At 36.0% G+C, this 24,106-nt stretch overlaps 1 protein-coding gene across 3 annotated transcripts; it reads right to left on the bottom strand.

The window, feature by feature from the left end:
- Positions 1 to 10,835: 10,835 nt before the first annotated feature.
- On the bottom strand, positions 10,836 to 23,701 carry LOC117404288 (regulator of G-protein signaling 8-like). Of its 3 annotated transcripts, XM_034007127.3 has the most exons (7): positions 23,433 to 23,701; positions 20,573 to 20,655; positions 18,201 to 18,289; positions 15,123 to 15,233; positions 13,172 to 13,233; positions 11,790 to 11,956; positions 10,836 to 11,597 (listed from the first exon to the last, which is right to left on the bottom strand). In XM_034007127.3, the coding sequence occupies exons 4-7, from the start codon at positions 15,221 to 15,223 to the stop codon at positions 11,403 to 11,405; spliced, it is 525 nt and encodes a 174-aa protein (XP_033863018.1). In that variant the 5' UTR covers positions 15,224 to 15,233; positions 18,201 to 18,289; positions 20,573 to 20,655; positions 23,433 to 23,701; the 3' UTR covers positions 10,836 to 11,402. The 3 variants fall into 3 exon arrangements, with proteins under 3 accessions (XP_033863018.1, XP_033863012.1, XP_033863027.1); XM_034007121.3 differs by lacking the exon at positions 20,573 to 20,655; XM_034007136.3 differs by lacking the exon at positions 20,573 to 20,655 and having other exon boundaries at positions 23,444 to 23,701.
- Between the last annotated feature and the right edge of the window lie 405 nt (positions 23,702 to 24,106).

The raw sequence follows: 24,106 nt of genomic DNA, 5'->3' as shown, positions 1-24,106 counted from the left end.
AGATTTTTTTTTATTTATTTTTTACAGTATTTTGTCAAAGTGACTGAAAAACTAAATTCTAGTAACTATCTTGTTTACTGCAGTCCATTGAAGGCTCGTAACAAAGATATATTCCTCTCTAACTGTGGTTCACATTTACTTTAATGAAATATATTGTTAATTTGATCATTTTTCATTAGAAAATGGCTTGGGAAAAAAAATAGATCTTGTTTAAAATTGAATATTCCAAGTGATTTTCTTTTTCCTGATATTCAGATTTCATGGGTGGTGGAAGTCTTTTTCTCAGTTGTTGTAATGGGGCTTGTCTTCTTTTTGTGATAGAGAGAGAGTGATAGAAAAATAACTGTACCTCTGTATGGTGGTGATTTATTCAGTGGTCCTAGTTCAATTGTTGAGAATTTTTGTAATTGTTTTATTTTGGTCGGTTGAGTAACAAAGAAGATCTCCACCCATAACTTCAAAAACAAATAAAGCTAATACACATAATGGTACAGCAGATGACCTTTTACTAAAGCGACTTCCTCAATTCTTCTCAACAGTGTTAATTATTATGCTTCAGGAACCCCATTTGGCACTTTGTCATTGCAAATTGATTCCCCAGTAAGACAGTCAACATCACCTGCAACATGTTCCAGGGGACAGAATAAGGTATGCTATTTGAAGGTTTGGCATCAATACCAGACAAGGCTGTGCAAGGTCACAGCTCTGCTTTGGAATACACCTAAAGGGCCAAAGGCACACAGCATGTACATTCTCTGATCTTCTGAAATGGAAATATGTTGTCTAAGACACTTACTTGCACAGCAGTGAGTGACAATGAATGAATCTGCTAAAATAACTTATTAACTACCTTGTTGGCTAGTTGCAATGGACGCATACCAAATATGCAATATATTCAATAATTGGGGTAATGGAAAATTCACTGGAGGCCTGGAGTTCAAATCAGGTAAAAATTGAAAAGACTTTCAATTACTCCCAGTGACATTAGTCCACACCACAAACTTGCCACACACACAGCTGTGTCTGTTTGAGAGAGGCCAGGTACTGAATGATGGATGTCACAACTGAGCTGTGTTCAAATATATGTCTTAAAACTTAATGTAAGTGGTGCCTGGTAGCACTGTGCCACACTTTTACCAGTGTCATGGTGCCTCAGATTTCATGAGAACTAACTTCAATAGCACCAAAATAATTTACATATTGTTTTTTTACATTCTTTTTATTTTTAAGCACTCCTTTTTCCATAAATGTCATAAAGCAACCTTGTGAACCTTTATAAGAGGCTCAATTTGTGTAGGTTGAACAAATTATGTTCTCTAGATGAACCTGACTTTATAACCTACTTTAGAGTGAATCATACTACTGGATGCATTTGGCCAGTAGAGAAGTTTGTCTAAAAGCTGACCTATATTCCACATTTGGAACAAAAACAAAACAAAAAAATGACAGAGCAGATAAAGACTAATCCCAAGCTGTTCTGCTAATGTTATAGCTTCTCTTTTTAAATGTAACCCAAAGTAAGATGACAAGTTTTTAAGGACAAATTTTTTTTGCCAACTATCTGCAATAATAATGATAATAATAATATCTGTGATCCAAATTATGTATTAACAAACATATTTCTTATTGAGTTAATTTAGTGCTGCATGCATTCATTTAGGTTAGATTTAACACTTACTCACATTGCTGGCATTTTAAAATATGTGATTATTCATTATTAATGTTAGTGTAAAGGAGAATTTGTTTAATTCATTTAAATTTATTATTAAATCACGCACGTGCTCATTACATTTTAATTGTAGACATTTCATATAACATGTTACCCATAATTCAATCTTGCTTGGTAGAAAGCTAAAAAAAATGATTAAAGTTAAACCCTCCCATCCACCACAAACAAAAAACAGTTTCCATTGCAAACCTCTGGCACCTGTTGCTTCAGGTCTAAAAGGGGGTGCATTTTTCAGATGGCATGTTCACCACAGTAGACTAATCATGATTACCCTCAAACCCACAAAATACAGCCAAAAAACTCCAATTGTTTATTGTAATTGATTCCCTCCCTACTCCCATAGTGCATAGTGACCCCCAAGTGTCAATCATGTTCCTCCAGCTGTCAACAGTGAGAAACTTGGCATCACTTGAACTAAATTATATACAACATAAGTGGGATGATGAGGTTACAATGGGCAAAGGATATTGATTGTGATTTAAATTAGGACTATTGTAAAGCCTGAAGGTCATTAATCTGAAGCGTTTTTTTTTTTATGTAGCAGGTAGTATATGCGATCTAGAAATGAAGTAATAAACCAAAACTCAGCTATTAAAAGTAATTTGAAAGGTTTAGTCAACAAAACAAAGTCCTTAACACTTAGAAGCGATAAAATCCTATTCCTGGCAACATAAAAAAGGTCTGGTGTCTAGTATGATGGAGATGCATTATGCCTTACTCAAAGTCAATCATGTTAGCTGGAATAGCAGCTAAACAACATTAACCCCCTATTTGATATTTCCACCTCATTTGACAATCATGGTACCAGGTATATATATATCTCTGTGGTGTAAACAGGTTCAAAGTTCATGCCTTATCAAAATGTAATTCAGCTTGATATACCCTTGCTTTAAGTCATGAGTTATTGGAGGAATGTTCTACTTGTAATGTCTTACTGCATATACATATTTATACCACAAGCGTGGGTATATCTAGCGTAGGATACATTTTTGTTATTCAACTAAAGTGGAGTAACATGCTTAGCGGGTCTAGTTTCGAATGTGTCTTTGCTTACATTCCAATCCAGTGGTGTGCTGCTGAAATTGACAGACTGAGCTCAAGGTTTTACCTAAAAAGATGGTTGTGAAGAGGCCATAAACATAAAAAGCATAGTCTGTTGAAAATGAAAGTAAAGATCCACCAGGTAAAACAATCACTGAATTAACTGATTTTTTTCTTGAAAAAAATACCTGGGGGCTTAAAATACAAAAAATGGTGCAAACTGCAGTTGAAGTATAACCCTAAATCTGGACAATCAGTTATGTGTTTATTGTAACTTGACCATGTAGACCTGGAATTTCCCTTTAAATGCTAGGGTCTCTTACTTAAAGTAAATAAAAAGATTTGAACAGTTCAAACCAATAAACTACTCCGGACAATAATTCAATAGGTCCTGACTGCAACCAAGTAGTTTTGTGTTACATTAGGGACAATTATTTATTCCTCTCAGAAAAATAGCATTTATTTTGGCCTCTAACTATATTTAACAGCAGTGTATTTGTGCTACATAAACTGATGGATGTGACTCTATTCACGAAGAACACACCCGATCCATTGCTTTGCTGTCTCAAGAGTTCATGGCTCATTAACCCAGAAATAAGAACTCAAAAGCATTACTGTGTTGTTTTCCACTAAAGAAGCCATGCATTTTATTACAATATTTTTGTTTTTATGAATGTGTATGTTTTGCCAAAGCTTGAGATTTGAATGATATTGCTAATTGCCAAAGCAAAGGTATGATGTATACTGTAGGAAGTATTTAGGGTAAATAAATGTACAATACCCAATCAAGACTAACTAGCTGATATGTGTAATGGTTTTAATTAATTAGCACTCTGAACTATCAATTACTTCCAATCAAGCTCAAGATCTAGCAAATGAAACACAGTCAATCAATAACAACACAACACAGTTATGTAGTCTATACATTTTTATCAAAGAGTGTTAAGTAATACGGTACAAAAGCCAGAAAGTCAATTAGTGTCAAAATAATCAGTACATTAAGTTTAGCAATGGATAATATTCAGCTTCAATGTGACATGTCATTTAGAAGTAAAAGCAACATTCATCAACATGTGTCTTTCTATAATAGTAGCAATGTTCTTAAATCAATAAGCAAATAGTATGACTATAACATATTAATAGGATAACTGTTTGACTATATATGAGTCAGGAAAAATTTTCAAAATACAAACCAGTAAATTCTAATTAATAGGACATTACAAAATCATAATCAATTCTTTAGAAATCTATTGTTTAATTATATATCCCTTAATTAGAATCCATGGCACCTAAATTTAACACCCATTAAATTTGTTCTTATTCATTCTGCACCAATTTCAATTAAGTAAATCGCTTCAATTATGTTCACTCTGACTGTTAAATTGTTTCCATCAGCTATTTCCCTGCCCCTGGCTTATACAGTACCCTGTTAACTCTCTCTGCTTATACATTTACTACATTCCCACATATAGATTCTGTCAAATATCTTTTAGTCGAACTGGGAATACTCAATTTGGGTCTGTCAGAGTCGCTGCAAGGTATGATTCAGTGTTTGTGGTTCTACTTGCATGAGAGGGCCGACTTGCAGTAGAGTTTGTCTGTAGTCCTAGTCAGACAAACCCAGACTCGCTCAGTGTCTGGTGGGAATCTCTTGCAGTAGAGTGTGTCTGTGTTCCTGGTCAGACAAACCCAGTCTCGCTCAGTGTCTGGTGGGAATCTCTTGCAGTAGAGTGTGTCTGTGTTCCTGGTCAGACAAACCCAGTCTCGCTCAGTGTCTGGTGGGAATCTCTTGCAGTAGAGTGTATCTGTGTTCCTGGTCAGACAAACCCAGTCTCGCTCAGTGTCTGGTGGGAATCTCTTGCTGTAAATTTCCAGTTGGTCGAGTTCTCTTTACGTCCTTTTTGTACTCTTTAAGTTTCTCACAGTTTTAACCACATTCTGGGGTGTTGCAGTTCAATATTCTTGGGAGTTCTCCGCTCTTCTTACTCTGCTGGGTAGCTCACTTTTCTCTGACTGACTTTACAATTCACTGGAACGAAGAACAGCTTCTCCCATAATTAAAATTATTCTTTTTGCAACATTCGACCATGACAACCAGGTGCAACCATTCTTGGCTATATCTTGCTTATTTAGGGGCCTTCAAGGCTTAGGAATTCGGGGGAGCGGTCTCCCCCAAAACTTATCGGTTGTTACCATGGTGACCAGGCCATTTCATTTCATTATTTATCCTCAAATTGTCATGGCAATATTAGTCACTGATTATGATAAAGATTATAAATAGACTGCCTGTGTTCATGGTTTCTTTATCTGGTTTGTTTAAAGCATGATCATTAGAGTTGAGCGTCATATAGATGATAAATAAAACTAGGTCACATAGGTAGATTTACTAGGTTAATGAGGAAGCAGTTATTTATGTGCAGGAAATTGCCCGTCTACTTCCTTTTCATTTTGAAGATATTGGTTCATCTTTAACAACTGTGTTTTTGTTGTATAACATTTCATCTATTTTTTTCAATCTCTAACGAGCCATCTTCACAGTTGTTGTTTTTGTACAAGGTGCCTAAACACTGTAATAGTTAGATTTGTCAATGGCAATACCATCCATCCATCCATCCATTATCATTAACCACTTCCTCCTTTACAGGGTCGCGGTGAGCCAGAGCCTAACCCGGCATACACAGGGCGCAAGGTGAAACTACACCCTGGACGGGACGCCAGTCCATCGCAGGGAACCACACACACACACACTCACACAGAGGGCAATTTAGAGTGACCAATCAATCTATACAGCATGTCTTTGGACTGTGGGAGGAAACCGGAGTACCCGGAGAAAACCCACGCGAACACGGGGAGAGCATGCAAACTCCACACAGACAGTACCCTAGGCCGGATTCGAACCTAGGACCCGGGCGCTGTGAGGAAGCAGCGCTAACCATTACGCCACCGTGCCGCCCTTAATGGCAATACCACAGTAGAGTTATATATCTAATATCAGATAATCTTAAAATATAATATTGTTACCAAGTCAATGTTCACAATATCATTAAAATAAGTAGAATGTTGTTTGATCAGTGTTCTCTGTATGTGTTGCCTTGGATAAAGGTGTCTGCCAGATAAAATAATAAAGTAATGCATGTTTGTATTATTCTCTCCCGTGGTACCTGATTATGCTGTCAAGCAATAATCTCTTTATTATAATGTAGATGTAGGCCAATACATTTCAGATGAACTCCTTAGGGTAACTGCTTAATGTTGTTACATAAACAAACAGTATCCAAAAATAGATCATTATTCCCTACAAACAAATGAAGTAATGTTGTGACTACAAACATTTTCTTTTCCAGTGCAGGAAGACAAATTCTCCCCTGGAGAGGGTCCACAAAACATACTGTCACACCTGACAAAGCAATGCTGCTGTTAGATGGTTTATTTACATTGTCACCTATCAGTATGTACCATTATACAAAATGAGGTGATTAGAAAAATGCCCGATTCATTTAGTAGGAGTTCTTATGATGCCTTCTGTTATGATGTAAGTCTAAAGTTTCAAAACACAAGAGCTGCAGCTAAATCTTCATCTCTTGAATGTAGAGTATTCATGTGAATAATATACCCTCATTGTTCTCTCTGTGTATTACCATTTGCTCACATTGTGACCTCAGTAACAGTGTCATTTACTTTTTCATTGGTACTGTTTTGTTTTTAAGGTTCTTAAAAGTTTGGTACCTTCTTATCTGAAGGTTCTGGTGGAAAGGATTAACACTGGCTATAGTTTACGCTCTCAAGATTCTGTTAGTTTGGCAGTCCCAAGGGTTCGCACACATTTGGGAGAACTGTCTTTCACCTATCAGCACCCAAAAAGGTGGAACTCTTTGACTTATAGTATGAAGTTGGAATTTGACAATCTCAACTTTTCTGGCTATAAAGATCGTATTTGGGAATTGCTTAGAGCTTCTTGCCATTGTTTTTCCTTTAGTCCACATTAACATATAGATGTGTCCTATTTATGTTGTTCTTTTTTGTAGGTTGCTGACTAAGTTTGAACCACACATGTATTTATTGTGTTGCATATATTTATAATTGTTTTATTGTCAAACAGGACACCCTTGTAAATGAGGCCTTGGTCTCAATGGGTAAATCTTCTGTTTAAATAAATACTTTTTTTTCAGATTGTCCATTTCTCTAATACACAATTACTTTTAGGTCACCTATATACAGTATCTAACTGAGTTACACCATTCACCTAGATTTTCACTGTTGTTCTCCAGAATTCAACCACCCCCTTTCAACCTCCAAGTCAATTACAGCTGCAATGTTATGTCCTTAGCTTCAGGGAATTGGGTTTTAAAAAAGGATGGCTTCAATCAGTTTTCCCTTTAGTATTATTTATAAAATGGTGTTATTATTCATGTGCCAGCATCATGCATTATACCATGATCTACTGGTTTATCAGTAATTCTGTAACACTGTGATATATGACAATTGAATTCATATAGAGTAAGCCCCATGCCAAACCCCAAATATACAGTACAGTATAATTATAAATATACATTAATATTATTGTAGCAGGGTAGTGTCAGTAATGAGACTCAGAGGCTTGGACTTGCAGTTTAGCGCTGTCACGCACTTTTAATAACAAACACAAGGAGGGATGACATGATGGCAGTGTGCTGAAAGGAAGTGTCCACATCAGCTCCTTAAGAATCTCAACTAAATCCTTTTTAATCCTTTGTTAGAGACAACAATATATATTACAGTGTTTTAATTTGTAGTTACTAGTACCTAAGTACTCAGTTTTTTACTGAATTATACAACTATGCCACCAGGAGAGACACCTTCCTCATCCACGGATGAACTGACAGACTTGCCTTCGCCCCCTTTGTGGTTCATTTCTGAAATGGATAAGGGCATCTGCAAAATACAAGATACCATCGACACCTGTCTTCATAAAATTGACAGCTCAATTGAAAAGGTAATTCATGAACTACAATCTACTAATAAGAGGGTATCAGAGTTGGAGTCAAGAAATGGAGACCACAGAGTTGACAATATTGGACCTGCGCCAGGAAATAGCCGAATGTAAGAAGAGCAGCGATGTAGCTATTTTGGAACTTCAAGACAAAATTGACTTATGTTTATCTATACTCTATGTTTCTAACTGCAGATTAGACTCTGGGAACTGATGCAATGTAGTGTTGTTTCTTTTTCCACTACATTGACACATCTTAGATATGGATGTTAAAATATTCGCAAAAGCTGTTGCCCATCGCCTTGAATCCATTCTTCCATCTATCATTTTCCAAGACCAGATGGCACTACCTAACTTCCAGCTTTATTACTGGGCTGCTAATATTCATAAATTGTTGTATTGGCTCCAGCTACATTCACAGCAAAACCCTCCTAATTGGCTACATATGGAAGAGGCATCGTGCAGATCTTGATCTTTATTCCTTGTGCTCCCCACTTCCACTCTCCACTTCTCAATGTAAATCTAACCCTCTAGTCTGTCATTCTCTTCGGGTCTGGACACAGTTTAGGAGATGCTGTGGTCTGCAATCCATATCGATTTTTGCCCCAATTAAAACAAACCACCTGTTCCCACCTTCTCTTCTTGATTCAGCCTTTGATATTTGGCATGGTCAAGGAGTTATGTTAGTCAGGGACTTGTACATCAATTACACTTTTGTGTCCTTTGAATAGCTTTCTGGACATTTCAGTCTACCTCGCTCAGACTTCTTTCGTTATTTACAGATTCGTAGTTTTGTTCAAATAAGTTTTGATGGATTTCCGAAGCTGCCACCTAAATCTCCTGCTGATCAATTGCTTGAACTCAATCCAGATCGCAGGGGCATTGTATCAGTCATTTACAGTTCTATTCTCTCCCTTCATTGCCCCTCCCTTAATATACTAAAAAAACAGGATTTAGGTTTTAGATTCTTGGACAGTATATGGGATTCTATTCTAGGGATGACAAACAAACAAAAAAAAACACTCACCTACTCCCTCTCTCCCACAAAGTACTTCTGGTTGATTTTTATACAGGTGGCCACTCCCCAATTAGCACCATTTAACACTAAATGGAAAATGGCCACATCTGTTATTGTTGGCAGAGATCAAAATTAACCCCATCCCTGCCAAACCTATATTCCCAACACCCACACACTTTTTACATTTAGGGCTTTCACCCTGCCACAATTATCATGAACTGACACGCAGGGACTGTATTAGATATAAGTGTTGAATGGTTCTGTAATTAATGGCTACATCATAGGAATTCATTATGGATGAAATATTCAAGTAGAAAATCAGGTGTAATTACATTGCTAATAATAAAACGTATAGAAATAAAGTAATACCTGATTTCAAATAAATCAGTAAAAACATTTCAATAGGGCATCTTTGAACCCTGCCTTTTATTCACTATGTTCAAATATCAAGTTTAAACACATGACAGCCTTACACTGCAGTAAACCTTGACCTCTAACCTCACACATATGCAAACAACTCACACTGTACTTTACATATTGTTGATGATCAGTAAACTGTGTTTGTTCCCAATCCCTAGCTTTAATTGGTATTGCAATACAGATTGTAAATTAAATCCTATCCAAGGCAAATTTTACAAAAAGGGTTCCATGGAAACATTCAGAATACTGCCTTTGATGAGGTTCATTCTAGTTTCAAGGTGCTGAAGGAGACTTTCACAACTTCAACAAAGACTCTGCAATCTTCAGCTATATAATCTGTCTATAACTTATAATTTTAAACAAAGACACTATATAAGAATTTTTTTCACTACTGTATATAGTAAATGATGTCCAGCATCACACAGTCAGTATGGAAAGGGCAGGTAATCACAGGTGAGGGGTCATACTTTAGCAGCTGAACTGCTGCTCACAGATTTACTGCACTACATTTGTTCACCATGGCAGTAACAAGTTCAATATTATTACCTCTTCTTGATACCATGCTGGTTGTCCTTTATCATTCTGTGTTTGTGTTTAATAAATGTCACTTCTTCCTGGGAAGTTATACCTACTATGATTTCATTGGGAAATATTATAATGAGGACGGCCAAACAAGCTGGTTGCAGGGATGATTTTTTTAATACCTAATGCAGGAATACAGTGTTTGCCAATTTCTCACACTTAGAGGTTACATATGGTGCTTTATAAGATTAATTACAGAGTAGGAAGAACAGATATCCAGGTTGTAATGTAACATGTTAATACAGTACTTGTTTAAAATTGGCATACATATTTGTACTACTAACTATTTTAAATATATTTTTTTAAGATATCAACTAGTGTATATGAAAAAAACATTGGATTTTTCATTAAATAAATAAATAAATAAATAAATAAAAATCAGCAGGCCAATTTATAAATAGTACTCCCAAGTAGCCCAAGTATTATTGCGCTTATTGCAGTAACTTTCTGGAGAAACAATTTCTGCGTTGTATCATAGTCTTAAGTAAATATAAGATGGATGTTTGTACTGCCCAATTGTGCTTTAATTGGTTATAAGCCGATTTCAATTATTGCTCTGAAACATATATTGTTCTGCAGCCATCTGCTCAGACAGTATCACTGTGACTGTAACTTTCCATGTCTGTGTTGCCCATCAGCTTTCTGTTTGCAGGATACCTTTAAACACTGATCATGTACACTACACAGAACGGAACATGAATAAGGCCACGTGTGTATTTTTAACCATTAAAGCAGTTGAAAACTGTAATGCAGTGTCTGGCTGCTCATATACTGTAGCTGAGTTGAACTATTGCTGCTCTGTGTTTTCTCACATACATCTTCTTACAGATGCCTCTAGTACTAGAATAATTTATTATGTTGTGATACGAGAAAAAAGAGAACACAGTGTTCTCAGAGCGCACTGAAGAAAAAAGAAACAGGATGTTCATGGTGGTTATTAAATTAAAGTGTTTACTTTATTGCTTGTGTGGTTCAATGTACATATTACACAACACCATATTATTGTGTTCTCAAGACTGTATTGATCAAATACATTGCAGTGGAGGCAATATAAACTCATACGCTAATACTTGCTCTTGTTTTTTTTTGTTTTTTTTGTCAAGCTGCATCTCCCCTTCCATGGTACAATGTATCTCTATGATGTAACCTGCTTTCTCAATGTTTGGATATGTTCATTAGGTGTCTCGATGAATGTGGAAAGCAGAAGGTATGATATGAACTAGACCCCCCCCCCCCTCCCCCCTCCCCCAGCAACCCTAAGACTTGAGTTTGAATTGAGTCTGCAAGGAGTAGAGATTGAGACACAACCCCCAGCGGTACAGAAGTGCAGGGGTGGTGAAGAAGCAAAAGAAACTCAGTCAAATATATGAGGTATACCACAGGGTTTATACAGGGATTTTAGTCCAGTACCTTCACATTTTTTAAACTTCAAACCCATTTGTCTGAAGTAGGGTCACAATAAGTCAGGGACCATAATTACAAGTCCATGGAGCTGTACATTTACATTGTGTAAAACCAGCACAGGAAAGCACCTGATGGTCTCATCCCATTTTCAACCTTATAAACCCCTTGGGTTATTTAATACTATTTACAAATATTCAATTAAGAGGTGCATGGATGCAGTAGAGATAATGCTGGTCTCTCTAACTAAACCTCCTCTGGGAGTGGGTTTGAGTCTGGTTCAATAAGTCCATGTAGATTTTAGATCTCAGGAACCTGGGGTATGAGTCTTTTTCCATAAGGCTGTGCACTCTTCCTTGGGCATCATCAAAGCATGAGGGGGTGGGTTCCTGAAGGTTTCTCCTTGTCATCTCTCGTGTCTGAAAGTCAATGTTCACCTGCAGGAGGGGAAAATCTCACTGACTCACCAGTCTTTCATGTTTATCTACAAATAAATCTGTGCTAAAATGAAGAAATTAAATACACAGAGAAAGTCAAATGGTTTCTTAAATCTGAAGTCTTACTGTAACAAAACATTTTCATCTACAAGAAATAACGGAGGCAGTGCCATCTTAATTTACATTACCAACCTCTCTAGCAGCTTGAACATCAATAAACTCCTCATAGATCTTCTTAGCCTTCAAGCCCAGTTTCGCTGTGGACTTGGTCTTCTTATAGTCCTCACAGGCCATCCAGAACTCAATGTTCTCCTCACTGAATTCTGTATGGAGGAATGCTCTAAATGCAGCCAAACCATCTGGGAAAGTAATGAAAAAATGGGAGTCATTATTATTTTCCCCTCCTGCTGGTGGTCATTAACTTTAATGTAGTCCCATCTTGACTACTACAACTCTCGAGTATACTAGACTTTACTGCACCCAACTGTATCAGTACTTGCATCATCTTGTACTTGCACTTAAAATTATTATTATTATTATTATTATTATTATTATTATTATTATTATTATTATTATTATTATTTAAAAAAAAGAAAGGTGGTTGCAAAATATTCAACCTTCTATTCTTCTACTTAAAAATAGTTCTAGCAGTATCATATAGTGGGGATAGAGCAAAACATCTTAGGTGATGTGGGATATGTTAGAGTATGTTACAGCTTATATAATTGTGTATCACACTTTTACAGTAATTCTTATCCGTCATGTCTAGTGAGACCATGGGCTTTCTTTAATTATGTAGATCACAGACAGTGGTAAGTTTCAAAGTGGTAACAGGGCAAATGTGACATGTGTAGATTGCCAGAACAATTTTAATTCCCATAACTGACTGCTAAGAAAGGGGTTTTTCGTGACTCCAAAATACTCCAGGGGCATTGCCTGTGAGAGGCTTTCCTTAGTTTCACAAAGAATTCCCTTGGCTGTGATTTTCTTTATGTTTATGTTAGGCAGCTGTTTGTACTTGGGAAGGAACTAGAAGGGAAAATTCTATGAGACTGGAACACCAAAAACTTCTTCTGGACAAATGACCTGTTTCTGACCTTTTCTACTTACTTGGCAAGACATTTGTTTTTCTTTTAGTTCAGCATCTTTCCTTTTATTTCAGAGCATGACTTGTTTTTGTCTGTCCTATACCTCTTGGTGATGTTAATTCTGTAGACATAGCCTGTGTCTGAGTTACTCTTCATTTACACTATTTAATTTCTAGAGAAAACTCTTTTCCTTTGGGATTTATTATTATTATTATTATTATTATTATTATTATTATTATTATTATTACTGCTTGTTTAAATAAATACAAATGCCTAGAATATTTCCATATCCATTTTTAAATGTGTTTTTTTACATTGAAACAAAGACAATGGTTGCTCATTGGGCAGAAAAGGATAACCTCATCACCCTGACATTTCAATCTGTATCTTTGTAATCTGTTTAGTTGCTTTATTGCACAATGTAGGAATATGTAAAGATTCTTGGTCTTGTTTTATGCACACCATACTGTATAACGTGACACTTACATTTATGGGAAAGAAGAATGTCAAATGATTCTGTCCATCGTATGGCTTCTTCTGTTGATAACCTAACAAGTTGAGAGTTGGAATAATGTACATTAGATACCTCAATAAAACATTTCTTCTGAACTTTAATGTGTTTTGCAGTCTTACACATTGTTCATGTTTTGTCATTTTATATACAGAATACAAGATAAATAAAGTAATAATCCTGGGACCTCCTGATGAGATGACTCATCTGGCTAAATAAACAAACATTCTTTGTACTTATTCTTCACACTTTGTAAATCATCGAGAGAGAGAGAGAGAGAGAGAGAGAGAGAGAGAGAGAGAGAGAGAGAGAGAGAGAGAGAGAGAGAGAGAGAGAGAGAACTGACAGTATTACCTGAGCTTTAAATCGTTTAAATTAGAAAACAGAACAGAAATGTACTGGTAAAGGGCTAGGTTGAGAGAGCTGAGAAAGTAAAAGGCAAATATGGGGATGGGGTGGGGGTGGGGGTGGGGGGGGGTGACAGTGAAAATGACACATTATTAGATATCATTGACTACACCGTGTAACAATTTTTATTTTTTTTTGGTTCCTGGGTAGTAAGTGTTATTTCCTAATTGCTTATGCCTCAAAAGTATAGAAAATGGCTATTATTCCCCAAAAACTTTGCTTTTGTGACCAGGACAGTGATATTTTGAAATTTCCAATGAGAAAACGGGCGAATTTGTGTCTTTTCGTTCACATAAAGTCCGAAAAAAACAACATATGAATCCAAATTAACATGTATTTATACTAAAGTAATACAAAGTGACTACAAAAGATTTAGAAATGAGTAGTTTTTCGAGATTTACGATTATACTGTAAATCACTTTCACGAATCAACCCCCAAATGTAGTCTCCCATCATGTTCTCGTTATACTGTCCTTGGTAGCGGCGTTCAAAGTCCAGTATATCGTGGTGGAAGCGCTCGCCTTGCTCCTCCGAGTACGCTCCCATGTTCTCCTTGAATTTATCAAGATGAGCATCAAGGATATGGACTTTGAGGGACATCCTACAGCCCATTGTGCCGTAGTTCTTCACCAGAGTCTCAACCAGCTCCACATAGTTTTCGGCCTTGTGATTGCCCAGGAAGCCCCGAACCACTGCGACAAAGCTGTTCCAAGCCGCTTTCTCCTTACTAGTGAGCTTCTTGGGGAATTCATTACACTCCAGGATCTTCTTTATCTGTGGTCCGACGAAGACACTGGCTTTGACCTTTGCCTCAGACAGCTTAGGGAAGAAGTCTTGAAGGTACTTGAAGGCTGCCGACTCCTTATCTAGAGCTCTGACAAATTGTTTCATAAGGCCCAATTTGATGTGCAGTGGTGGCATCAGCACTTTCCGGGGGTCCCAGCCGTACTCATCATACTTCAAGGCGTCCAGCAAGGTCTTGATGCTGTTGTAATCCTCTTTGAGGTGCACCGAGTGAGCCAGGGAAAGAGACGGGTACTTGTTACCATTATGGAGCAGCATGGCTTTGAGGCTCCTGGATGAGCTGTCAATGAAGGACAGTATAACGAGAACATGATGGGAGACTACATTTGGGGGCTGATTCGTGAAAGTGATTTACAGTATAATCAGTAAATCTCGAAAAACCACTCACTTCTAAATCTTTTGTAGTCATTTTTGTATTACTTTAGTATAAATACATGTTAATTTGGATTCATATGTTGTTTTTTTCTGACTTTATGTGAACGAAAAGACACAAATTCGCCCGTTTCCTCATTGGAAATAGGTCAATTTCAAAATATCACTCCTGGTCACAAAAGCAAAGTTTGTGGGGAATAATAGCCATTTTCTATACTTTTGAGGCATAAGCAATTAGGAAATAACACTTACTACCCAGGAACAAAAATTGTGTTACATAGTGCTATAAAATCCAATTTCAATCAGAGGTAGAGAAACTCTACAAAGGTTTATTACTCTTACTTTATGCATCTGGTTGACTTTTCTGGTACAGAAGGAAGAAAGGCAGTGAAATCACTGTATGAATCTGATTTATTTGATAAACAACCCAGTCGGTTCTTCATGGCTCTGGTTCTGAAAGAGAAATACATGGTTCGTCTACATTCTTGTTTTAAACTTTTTTTTCATGAAAGATAAATGGGTAGTTCTTGGCCATTGCAGTGAAAAGCAGATGTAAACAAACAATCTCACAAGGTGCTGAATGTCCCTGTGGAAATTCAGCGTTGAAAACTCTCCTTCGGGACAAATGAGCTTTAGAGTATATTGTGCCATCAAAGTCCTATCAAAGTCCTGTCAAACTCCTATCAAAGTCCTTGACATTTACAGTAAAGCGTCCCCAGTGATGCTCAGAAATGATCTAATAATTGTGTTGCCCATTGTCTGGTGCCTCTACATGCTAGTATTAATGCCCTGTTTTTTTCAAAGCAGCAGCTAAAAGGAAATGGATAAAAATGAGGTTAAGCCAGGTATAACTGACACCTACATGTGGCAAGGAATGATGTAACACCAAATAATTATCTGACTAAGCCCTTTACGTTTTTTAATTCACTCCTGTGACTTCCTCCGTGTATCTAATTTACTATTCCGCCTACGAATACTGTATTATTTGAAGAAAATGATTTAACACTGCTATCAATGCAGAGAATATAATCATTTAGCCCCCATTTGATTGTAAACTGATTCTAAAACATGGTGCCCTTTTAGTTAATGAAAGACTGTAGTTTTATAAATTAGGTTACTCCTCTGACATGAATTATGTTGTTTACAGTAGTATCTCAGCATCAGCAGGAAAAGCACTAATGAAGCTGGTCATGTTGGTTTGGAACAAAAAAGAGAATTTCTAGTATGATGCACAGGCATATGCAAGTTCTGATATTAGATATCTATATTCACAATGGAAAAAGTGAGCTTTTTAAACAGGCAAATTTGTATAATAACTTGGAACTATTTAAACTGTTAAATGTCCATATTCTGCCAAAATGAAAGTCAACTAGAGCATACCAAGATACAGTGACATCAGCAAGACTGTAATGTGTAATAATAAGCAGGAAGTAAAGCTGAACTGAAACTACAAGATTTCAACAGAATAGAAATACAGCTCTGATTTTTTTTTTTTTTTGGGGGGGGGGGGGGGGGGGTTTGACTAAACACATTTTCATCTGGAATTCCCAGAGATTTCTGAAGGATCCATCTGTCCAGTAAACAGTTTGTTTCTGATAGAACGTTTATAGCCAACAGAATTCAAAATGCCCAGATTTGTCAACATCACAGTATGGAAGTTGAACCTCAAGGCATAAATTGCAGTTAGCTTATTAGAGTGTGTAGATGTCATGACTACAAAATAACCATATTCTTAAATTTAGTGTCACCAGGGACTTTTTAAATAGACTTTTAAAAAGCGTTTTCATAAGAAACTTAATTTTTTACCATGTCATCTTCATTGTGTCTTAAAAAATATAATTGAAAAATATTGTGGGCTGTCGAAAAAAATACCTTTTTGTTTTAACTTTAAAGAGTTTCAGAAATCCTAAAGAAGTCTAGTGCTACCAAAATACACCCTTGGTCAAAGGGATCAATCAGAACAATAAAGTTGAATGTTGCTGTCTAAAGGCAAAAGGCAATAATAATAATATTTCTACAAAATAACTTTATTTCTGGACATATCTCACATATCCTTAGGTTTCTGGAATTTCAGCTTCATGCAAATGCCTTACTGTCAGGTTCTTCTTCTTGTTGTACACAAGATCACAGTTTACAGTTGGTTTAATTTTTAGAAATTAGGTCCACAAAATATGTTTATGCTTAAGAGTCATAAACATACAATTAAAGAAATTCAACACTGCTCCCAGTCACTGCTACTTATCAGTTAGCATTCCTTTGTCATCTGTGAGTTCTTACATTGGTTGTCAGAACCCCTTTAATCCCGGTTATCAAGTTACACATGAGATATAATCTATGCAGGGGTTATTTTGTGCCGGATCGCACAGGACCTCAGATCTGGTACCTTTTTGTCTGACAGGAGAGAATTATACAGTTTGAACAATATGAAAAACAAAAACAAAACAAAAAACACCTTATTTTTTGTTGATAAAAAATAACTCAATATACATAACATGGTATAAAAAATGCATTCCTGTTCTATAAATTGAATGACAAAAGTGTGATGTGTGATGTAACAATATATTTTAGGATGCCACATCTATGAGTAACGCCTGTTCCTCAGATTAGTCGGCCCGCCACTGGTATTGTACCATCCTGAAGATTATTAAACATGGCTAGGCAAAGGTGGCATGCAGCTACCAGCAAGCAGATGAGAACTGAAAGCATATAAGGAAGCTACTGTAAGTGAAAGTCAGTACATTAGGTCTAGAAACAAAGATGCTACAAAATGCTATCCCTTTTTCTTAATTATAAGATCCGGTGCCTTTTTATTTTTAAATTAACCCCTGAATCTATGTGACTTTCTATAAAGAATAGTGGGACATACTTCATGCAGTACCCTTCAACAAGTATTTGGACAGATGAATACATGCAGGACTGGGGTGGGCTATTTGATGCCTGTTTTACACCTTGCTTATTAAATACTTAGGTATTACTGATAGATACAAATGTTTACATTTTCTGGGGTCATTTTGCTGTTCAGTTTACCCCCAGAAATTGTTCAGGGTTGTCTTAACTTGTTAATGACTTAAGATAATGAATACTAGTGTTATCCAATTACTGTATCTACATCCTTTCAGCATTTAGAGGAAATATTATCATTAAATCAAACAACATAAATTGCATGTAAGACATTGCATAATATTAAAATATGAGTTACAAAATGGCAATTGTTGTACATATGTGGACATTCTCAGCTGGTCTACATTATGGCTGATAAATCAGGTGCACTGAGTTAATGGCATCGATGCAGATCAAAACAGATTAAAGCTTACACCTTGCCACATGTTACATAGTGCGTATATTACAGTGATACTGGAATACAATGATACTGGGTGAAGCAATAATGAAAACATTCCTATTAAAAACAAAAGGTCTTACTGTCTTTTGCTTGTTGTCTTCTCACCCTGTTTGTCCTCCTCCTCCGTACAGACAGAAGAGCTGTTTGCAGATAGGTGAGACAGCTTGATCTATAACAAGAGAAACACAATACTCAGCTCTGGTGCCTCACTGGATATTTGTATTCACCCACCCTTGTAAAGCACTACATTACATGTCAATGGACCTCTTAATAAAAACAGCTTGCCTAATCAGTATACAATTTGTCTTCCTATTATTGTATAGTGTTTGTTTACAGAGCTCAGCTGAACTTTATGAAGAGTAATTTGTTTTTCTCCATTGACTTTGGACAAAACACCCAGATTTCTCTGATGCTGGGAACATATTTAATAACAGAATACACATAGCGTATTATTTATAGATGCTTTCTTGAGTAAGAGAACATTAGATGAGATTATACTTAAATATATATTTACAGGCAATTCTGATTGTTGTTGTTGTTGTTGTTTTAAAATGAGAATGCCCAATACTGGATACAAAATGTTATACATGTTTCCATAAGAACAGATAAAAAGAACACAAATATGGGTTGGGTTAGACAGTCCGCTCATGTTTTTCTTTAAACACAACCCTTTAGTTTTATATTGTATTTATGGAGCTTATAAAATTTCATTCATTAGTAAACAATGGGGCTGATTTTCAAAGCTTTTACTCCAATATGTAACAACCTTAAATGCCTGCTGTGCTTATTTCTAGTTGTGTATACAAATACATATTGATATTCATGAAAGTTTCATGAATATAAACTAATGTTATTAAAATAAAAGAAAAAAACATGGGGTCCTAAGTTGTTATTCCTGGACATCCCATGCATGTATTTGGTCTTTCACATTCATTAAAATCCCTAACTTGTCTTTAAGGTGCAGGAAAATATTTTTATTTTTGTGGCACTTCATAGGGTGATTTAATTAATTATTATTTCAATTACTCTTAATGAAGTCTATATAAAGAATCACTGTTCCTTGGCCTTACAAGGAACAAGCTTAAGCCCATATCGCACAGGACTAAAAAGCACCGCATAAAAAGGTGGTTTCGGAATTTTTACTGACATTGGTGAAATTTTGTCCTGTGCGAACCATCCATTTCTTTTAATCCCAGAACATGTTCTCTGATTTTTTTACAGGACATAGGGACCTTATGTAAAATTTCAAACTTGGGCAACCTGTGTTTTTTTCTTTTACTGCCATACAAATTGACCATGTCAGAGTTATGTTAGAATTGATACAGCATTTCTGGGGTATTCACCTCAAAGCAATACCAGCATTTACAATAAACCACAATATAATATTACAATTGATATGATCTGTCCTGAGATTCTACAGTTCAGTAAAATGCAACTATTGGGCATAACCAAATTGGGGACGGGCGAAAATACAAAACATAATCCATAAACAGTCCAAAGCACCTTTGACCATTGTTCCATAGTCCAATTTCTGTGTTCTTGTGCATATTTTAGCCTTTTAGTCTTGTTCCCCTTTCTTAACAGAGGTATTCTTACTGCAACACATCCTTTAAGTCCTGATTTCAAGAGTGACCTTCATACTGTTGATTTGATGGACAACGACACCTATGCCTACTGCCAGTTCTGTTGTCAATTCAACGCTTGTCTTCTTTCTATTCCTTAAGGATATTATCTTCAAGTATTTCTCATCCTTGTTAGACAGCTTTTGGGGTCTTCCAGTCCTGGGTTTGTCAATTACAGATGATGTTTCTCTGTGCTTGTTGATTATGCTTCGGATACCACACCTTGAAAATCGAGTGATGCTAGCTATTTCACTCAATCTTTTTCCTTCTTTATGCAAGTCAAGGTTGATATAATAGTAGAAAACACTAGTGGAGGCTTTGTGTAAATTACTGATGCTCATAATGCATCAGAGTAGAAAAATGCAACATGTCTAAGACTTTTGCACAGCAGTGTATATATATTGTAAAGAGTTATGATGGTTTCCATCATTCATAAAGTGTAAGTGTATTTAATTATTATTATTATTATTATTATTATTATTATTATTATTATTATTATTATTATTATTATTACAGTAATGATAATGGGTATGTATTTTGTCATTTTTGAGCCATAACATTACAAAAATATATTTCTGCAAGAGGATACATTTTTAATCACCAGTGAATTTTAGGAATTCACAATAATCATGCATGGCAGAACCAAAATAATGAATTACCTAACCCATACCGTTATTTAAAGTGGAACAAACCGTTTTTTTATCTGAACGCTGCAATCTCATTAAAAAATGTATGACATTTGAAATCATGTTATTCTTAGGCTCTGTTGAGCAGGAGGCTTGATTAGAATACATTTGCAGATCAAGCCATGTGTCTTGTTATTTGCACACCTCTTTTCTGAGAAAGCATCGAAAGAGGATGTCATCTCTTATTTTAAATTCCACTCAGTCATCCAGCAACAGAGATTGAAGGCCTAGAGGGAAAAGATTGTGCATTAGTGTCCTCTGTAAAGAGCAGTCGGCTATAAAGGTTAGGAATTGCTGAAAAAAAATGGACTGGCATTTCTTGCTGGTAATGTTGCTTTCAATTGTTTGTAGATTTTAAAAATAGTCTGTAGCACTGCAGATGTTGACGTCTTTGAGTGTTCCATTCTCTCCTGACTATTTTAGTTTAAAATGTCATAAACAGGACTTCACCCTGTCATTGCTGGGGCCATGTTACTCTGTGTGCTTTAAGAATTTGGTAACATTGGGATTCAACTGTTTAAAACCTAAATAATTGTAATTTCAGGTACCCCATGGCAAACCAGATCTAAAACATCTATTTACAAGCCCCTACAAATGTTTTTTTTTTTATTTCTAATGGCATTTTGGGTTAAAGAATCCAGACAGACCAAAGCCAAATCACAAGGATGTTCAAATTCAAATTCAAATCTGTAATATATATATATATATATATATATATATATATATATATATATATATATATATATATATATATATATAATGGCTTATGAATCATCCTGTATACAATCAATTATTGGTTTTAAAGACCAATTTAAAATGACCAACATAGATAGTACTGAGGGGTACTGGTGATTTATTTTTCATGGAAAGCAGCAACGTATGTGTTTTTTATGATGATTAACAGATAAATGGACTCATGGATTGACAAGTTGCAGTATTGTATTTTTCTTTAAAATGTGTGGTTGTTTATATAGCATATTTCAGAAAACAACATACAGTATGATCAAGAGCCAGCTGTGTGGTGTCTGCAATTATCACTGATTAGGTACAAGCAAAATGAGGCTTGCAGGCAGTTTGTTCTCATACAAAGGGTGAATTAATTAGCATGCTGATATGTTGGTCTTTCTTGTGCTTTGTTTATCTAAAAATAATTAAGACCAAACATAAAACATTTTTTTCCCTATAGTGGGTGGAAATCTCTTAAAAAGCACTGTCCTGGAGGCTATGTGCAGTTGACACATTGTTTATGATCAATAAAGACCTCCACATATTTCACAAGAACTGTTAGAAAACAAATTAGTCAAAATCAGCAATGAAATGATCCTTTAGATGTAGTGAATACACACCTGTTTCCATTATGTACTGCTTAGGCAAACTATTTGAAATGATAATTACATGATCTTTGTTCAATTGTTAGCATATAAGTGTTTGTATTAAAACTGATTGTACTGAAATAACATTTAATATATGGATTAAGAGTCCACCCTGTTGAATGAAAATAAAAATGGAGTAGATGTTCCCGTGGCACAAGTGGGTGGTTTTCAGACGTCTTTATTGAAAAATCAGGCTTGACCAATCTCTTTCTGAAGCCTCAGGAAACTGCATACAATAATTCATGACATTAGCTCTCAGCAGCATTATTAAAAAAAAAAGGAGAAGGGGGGGTGGGGGGTGTTGGGTAGAAGGTTGCAAAGACATTCCAATCATTGGGGCCCTGTAGACTGGCCTTTTTTTGTTTCAATGTTGGAAGGTTTGATAATTTGAGGGATTGAAAAACAAACAACAAACACTTCTTCACAAGTCATACATTCCTAATATGCTAATGTACCTGTCCTCTTTCCATGGCTAATGATCAAGAGCCGTTTAACAGCTCCAACAACTCTCTTCAGCTGACTGGTTAGAGCAGGGGTGTCAATCTCAGTTCCTGGAGGGCCGCAGTGTCTTCTGGCTTTTGTTCCAACCGAGCTCTCAATTACTTAATTGGTCTAATTATTTGATTAATTGGACAAATCTAACACAAATCTAACAAGGTAGTGTACCTTGAATCAAGTGCATTTTTGAAATCATCAACTCTTAAAAAAAGACCTTGAAAAAATATTAAATATATCCAATTGACAAATAAATAGATCAATTAAGTTAATTGAGAGCTGGAATGAAAACCAGAAAACCCTGCAGCCCTCGAGGACTGGAGTTCGACACCCCTGGGTTACAGCATCTGTCTGCTGTATGTAGAACAAGGTCAAGTCTGCATTCACCAGCCACCACTATGTAATATGACATTTAAACTGAAGTTGAAATGTTTTTTTTACGGCATAATCCTTAGACAACAAAGAGAATGTTATACATTAGTAATATAAAATCTTTAACATGTTTATCATTTTGCTATTATCAGTTATTTTGGTATTACAATACCTAAATAATAAGGTTCATCAAACAATTGCAAGATGTTTGTCAAATCCAAAAACAATACAATAATATTATCGATCAGATCATGTAAAATGTAGGCTACAAAATACACCTTGCAAATTATGAAACACCAAGGTGTTAAGACAATTTGACTAGGAATGGTCTTATCTCTTTTGGGTTCTTAATCTTTTCAATATATCCCCAGATTGGCCTCAAATGATGAATTAAATTACAATTAAGGAATACAAATAAATGGCTGTGTCTTGAAATGATTACCAATGATTTTGAATTATATTACAGCAACCCTTGTGTTACCCCTTGTTATTCTTATTAATTATTCTTTGCTCATTTTCTGGTCTCCATTGTTGATTCAGATACCTAAGAATAAAATTGTTACAAACAGTACATTCATGTCATTACGGTCTTAACAACAACAGCCTTTTGTCATTGCCTTGTCTTATTAAAATATATCTGAGGATGTATTGCAGATGGATGTCCCATAAGTATGGAACTAATGCTGTGGCATTGCCACTATCCCACCTGTTCACATATTCTGTTATGCTCTCTGATGATTCCTAATTAAATAACAGTATCCTACCTTATGTGTACCTGCAAACAAGGAGAATAAAGCCTTCCAACAATCTCACACGTTGCTGGTGACCTGGCGGGGCACTGCGACTTTTTCAGGGCGTCCCTCTGCTATCTGTTGGTACATCTGAGGCAGTGATGACAGCCGTCTCGTCTTGATATCCTCTGTTCTCCAAGAGTAGCAACAGAAATGTATGTTTGCCAGTACTACAGAGAGAGAGAGAGAGAGAGAGAGAGAGAGAGAGAGAGAGAGAGAGAGAGAGAGAGAGAAGGAAGGAAGGAGAGTCTATTGCAGCACTGTAGTCTCTCAGGCATACTGTACCAGGCTTCGTTAGTGAAAGCTTGCAGTAAAATGATGGATTCATTGCTTTTTTTTTTTTTTTCTTATAATATATATATATATATTAGAATATATTAATTTTAAATGTATTTTCTAGGTTGGGGGGGTGTGCTTGAGTACGCAAAGCAGGGTCTGTAGAACAGAGATAAGAGGCAGGCTGAAAGCTGTTTAATCATTTCAGTTGAACAGATAAAAGGACAGGCTCACGCTGACCAGTGTATTAAAGGTCCTTTCATCTGAATGTGTGTTCACGTTCTTAAATACCTACCAGACACCCACTGTTATTTTAATAGGGAAAAAAGGAAGTCTAACGAGGTACAACATGCATTCATTTTAAATGATGC

This window comes from Acipenser ruthenus, chromosome 10 (genome assembly GCF_902713425.1).
Source record: "Acipenser ruthenus chromosome 10, fAciRut3.2 maternal haplotype, whole genome shotgun sequence".
NCBI lineage: Eukaryota > Metazoa > Chordata > Actinopteri > Acipenseriformes > Acipenseridae > Acipenser > Acipenser ruthenus.
The sequence above is the reverse complement of the archived record's forward strand: the minus strand, read 5'-3'. Positions and strand labels throughout refer to the sequence as shown.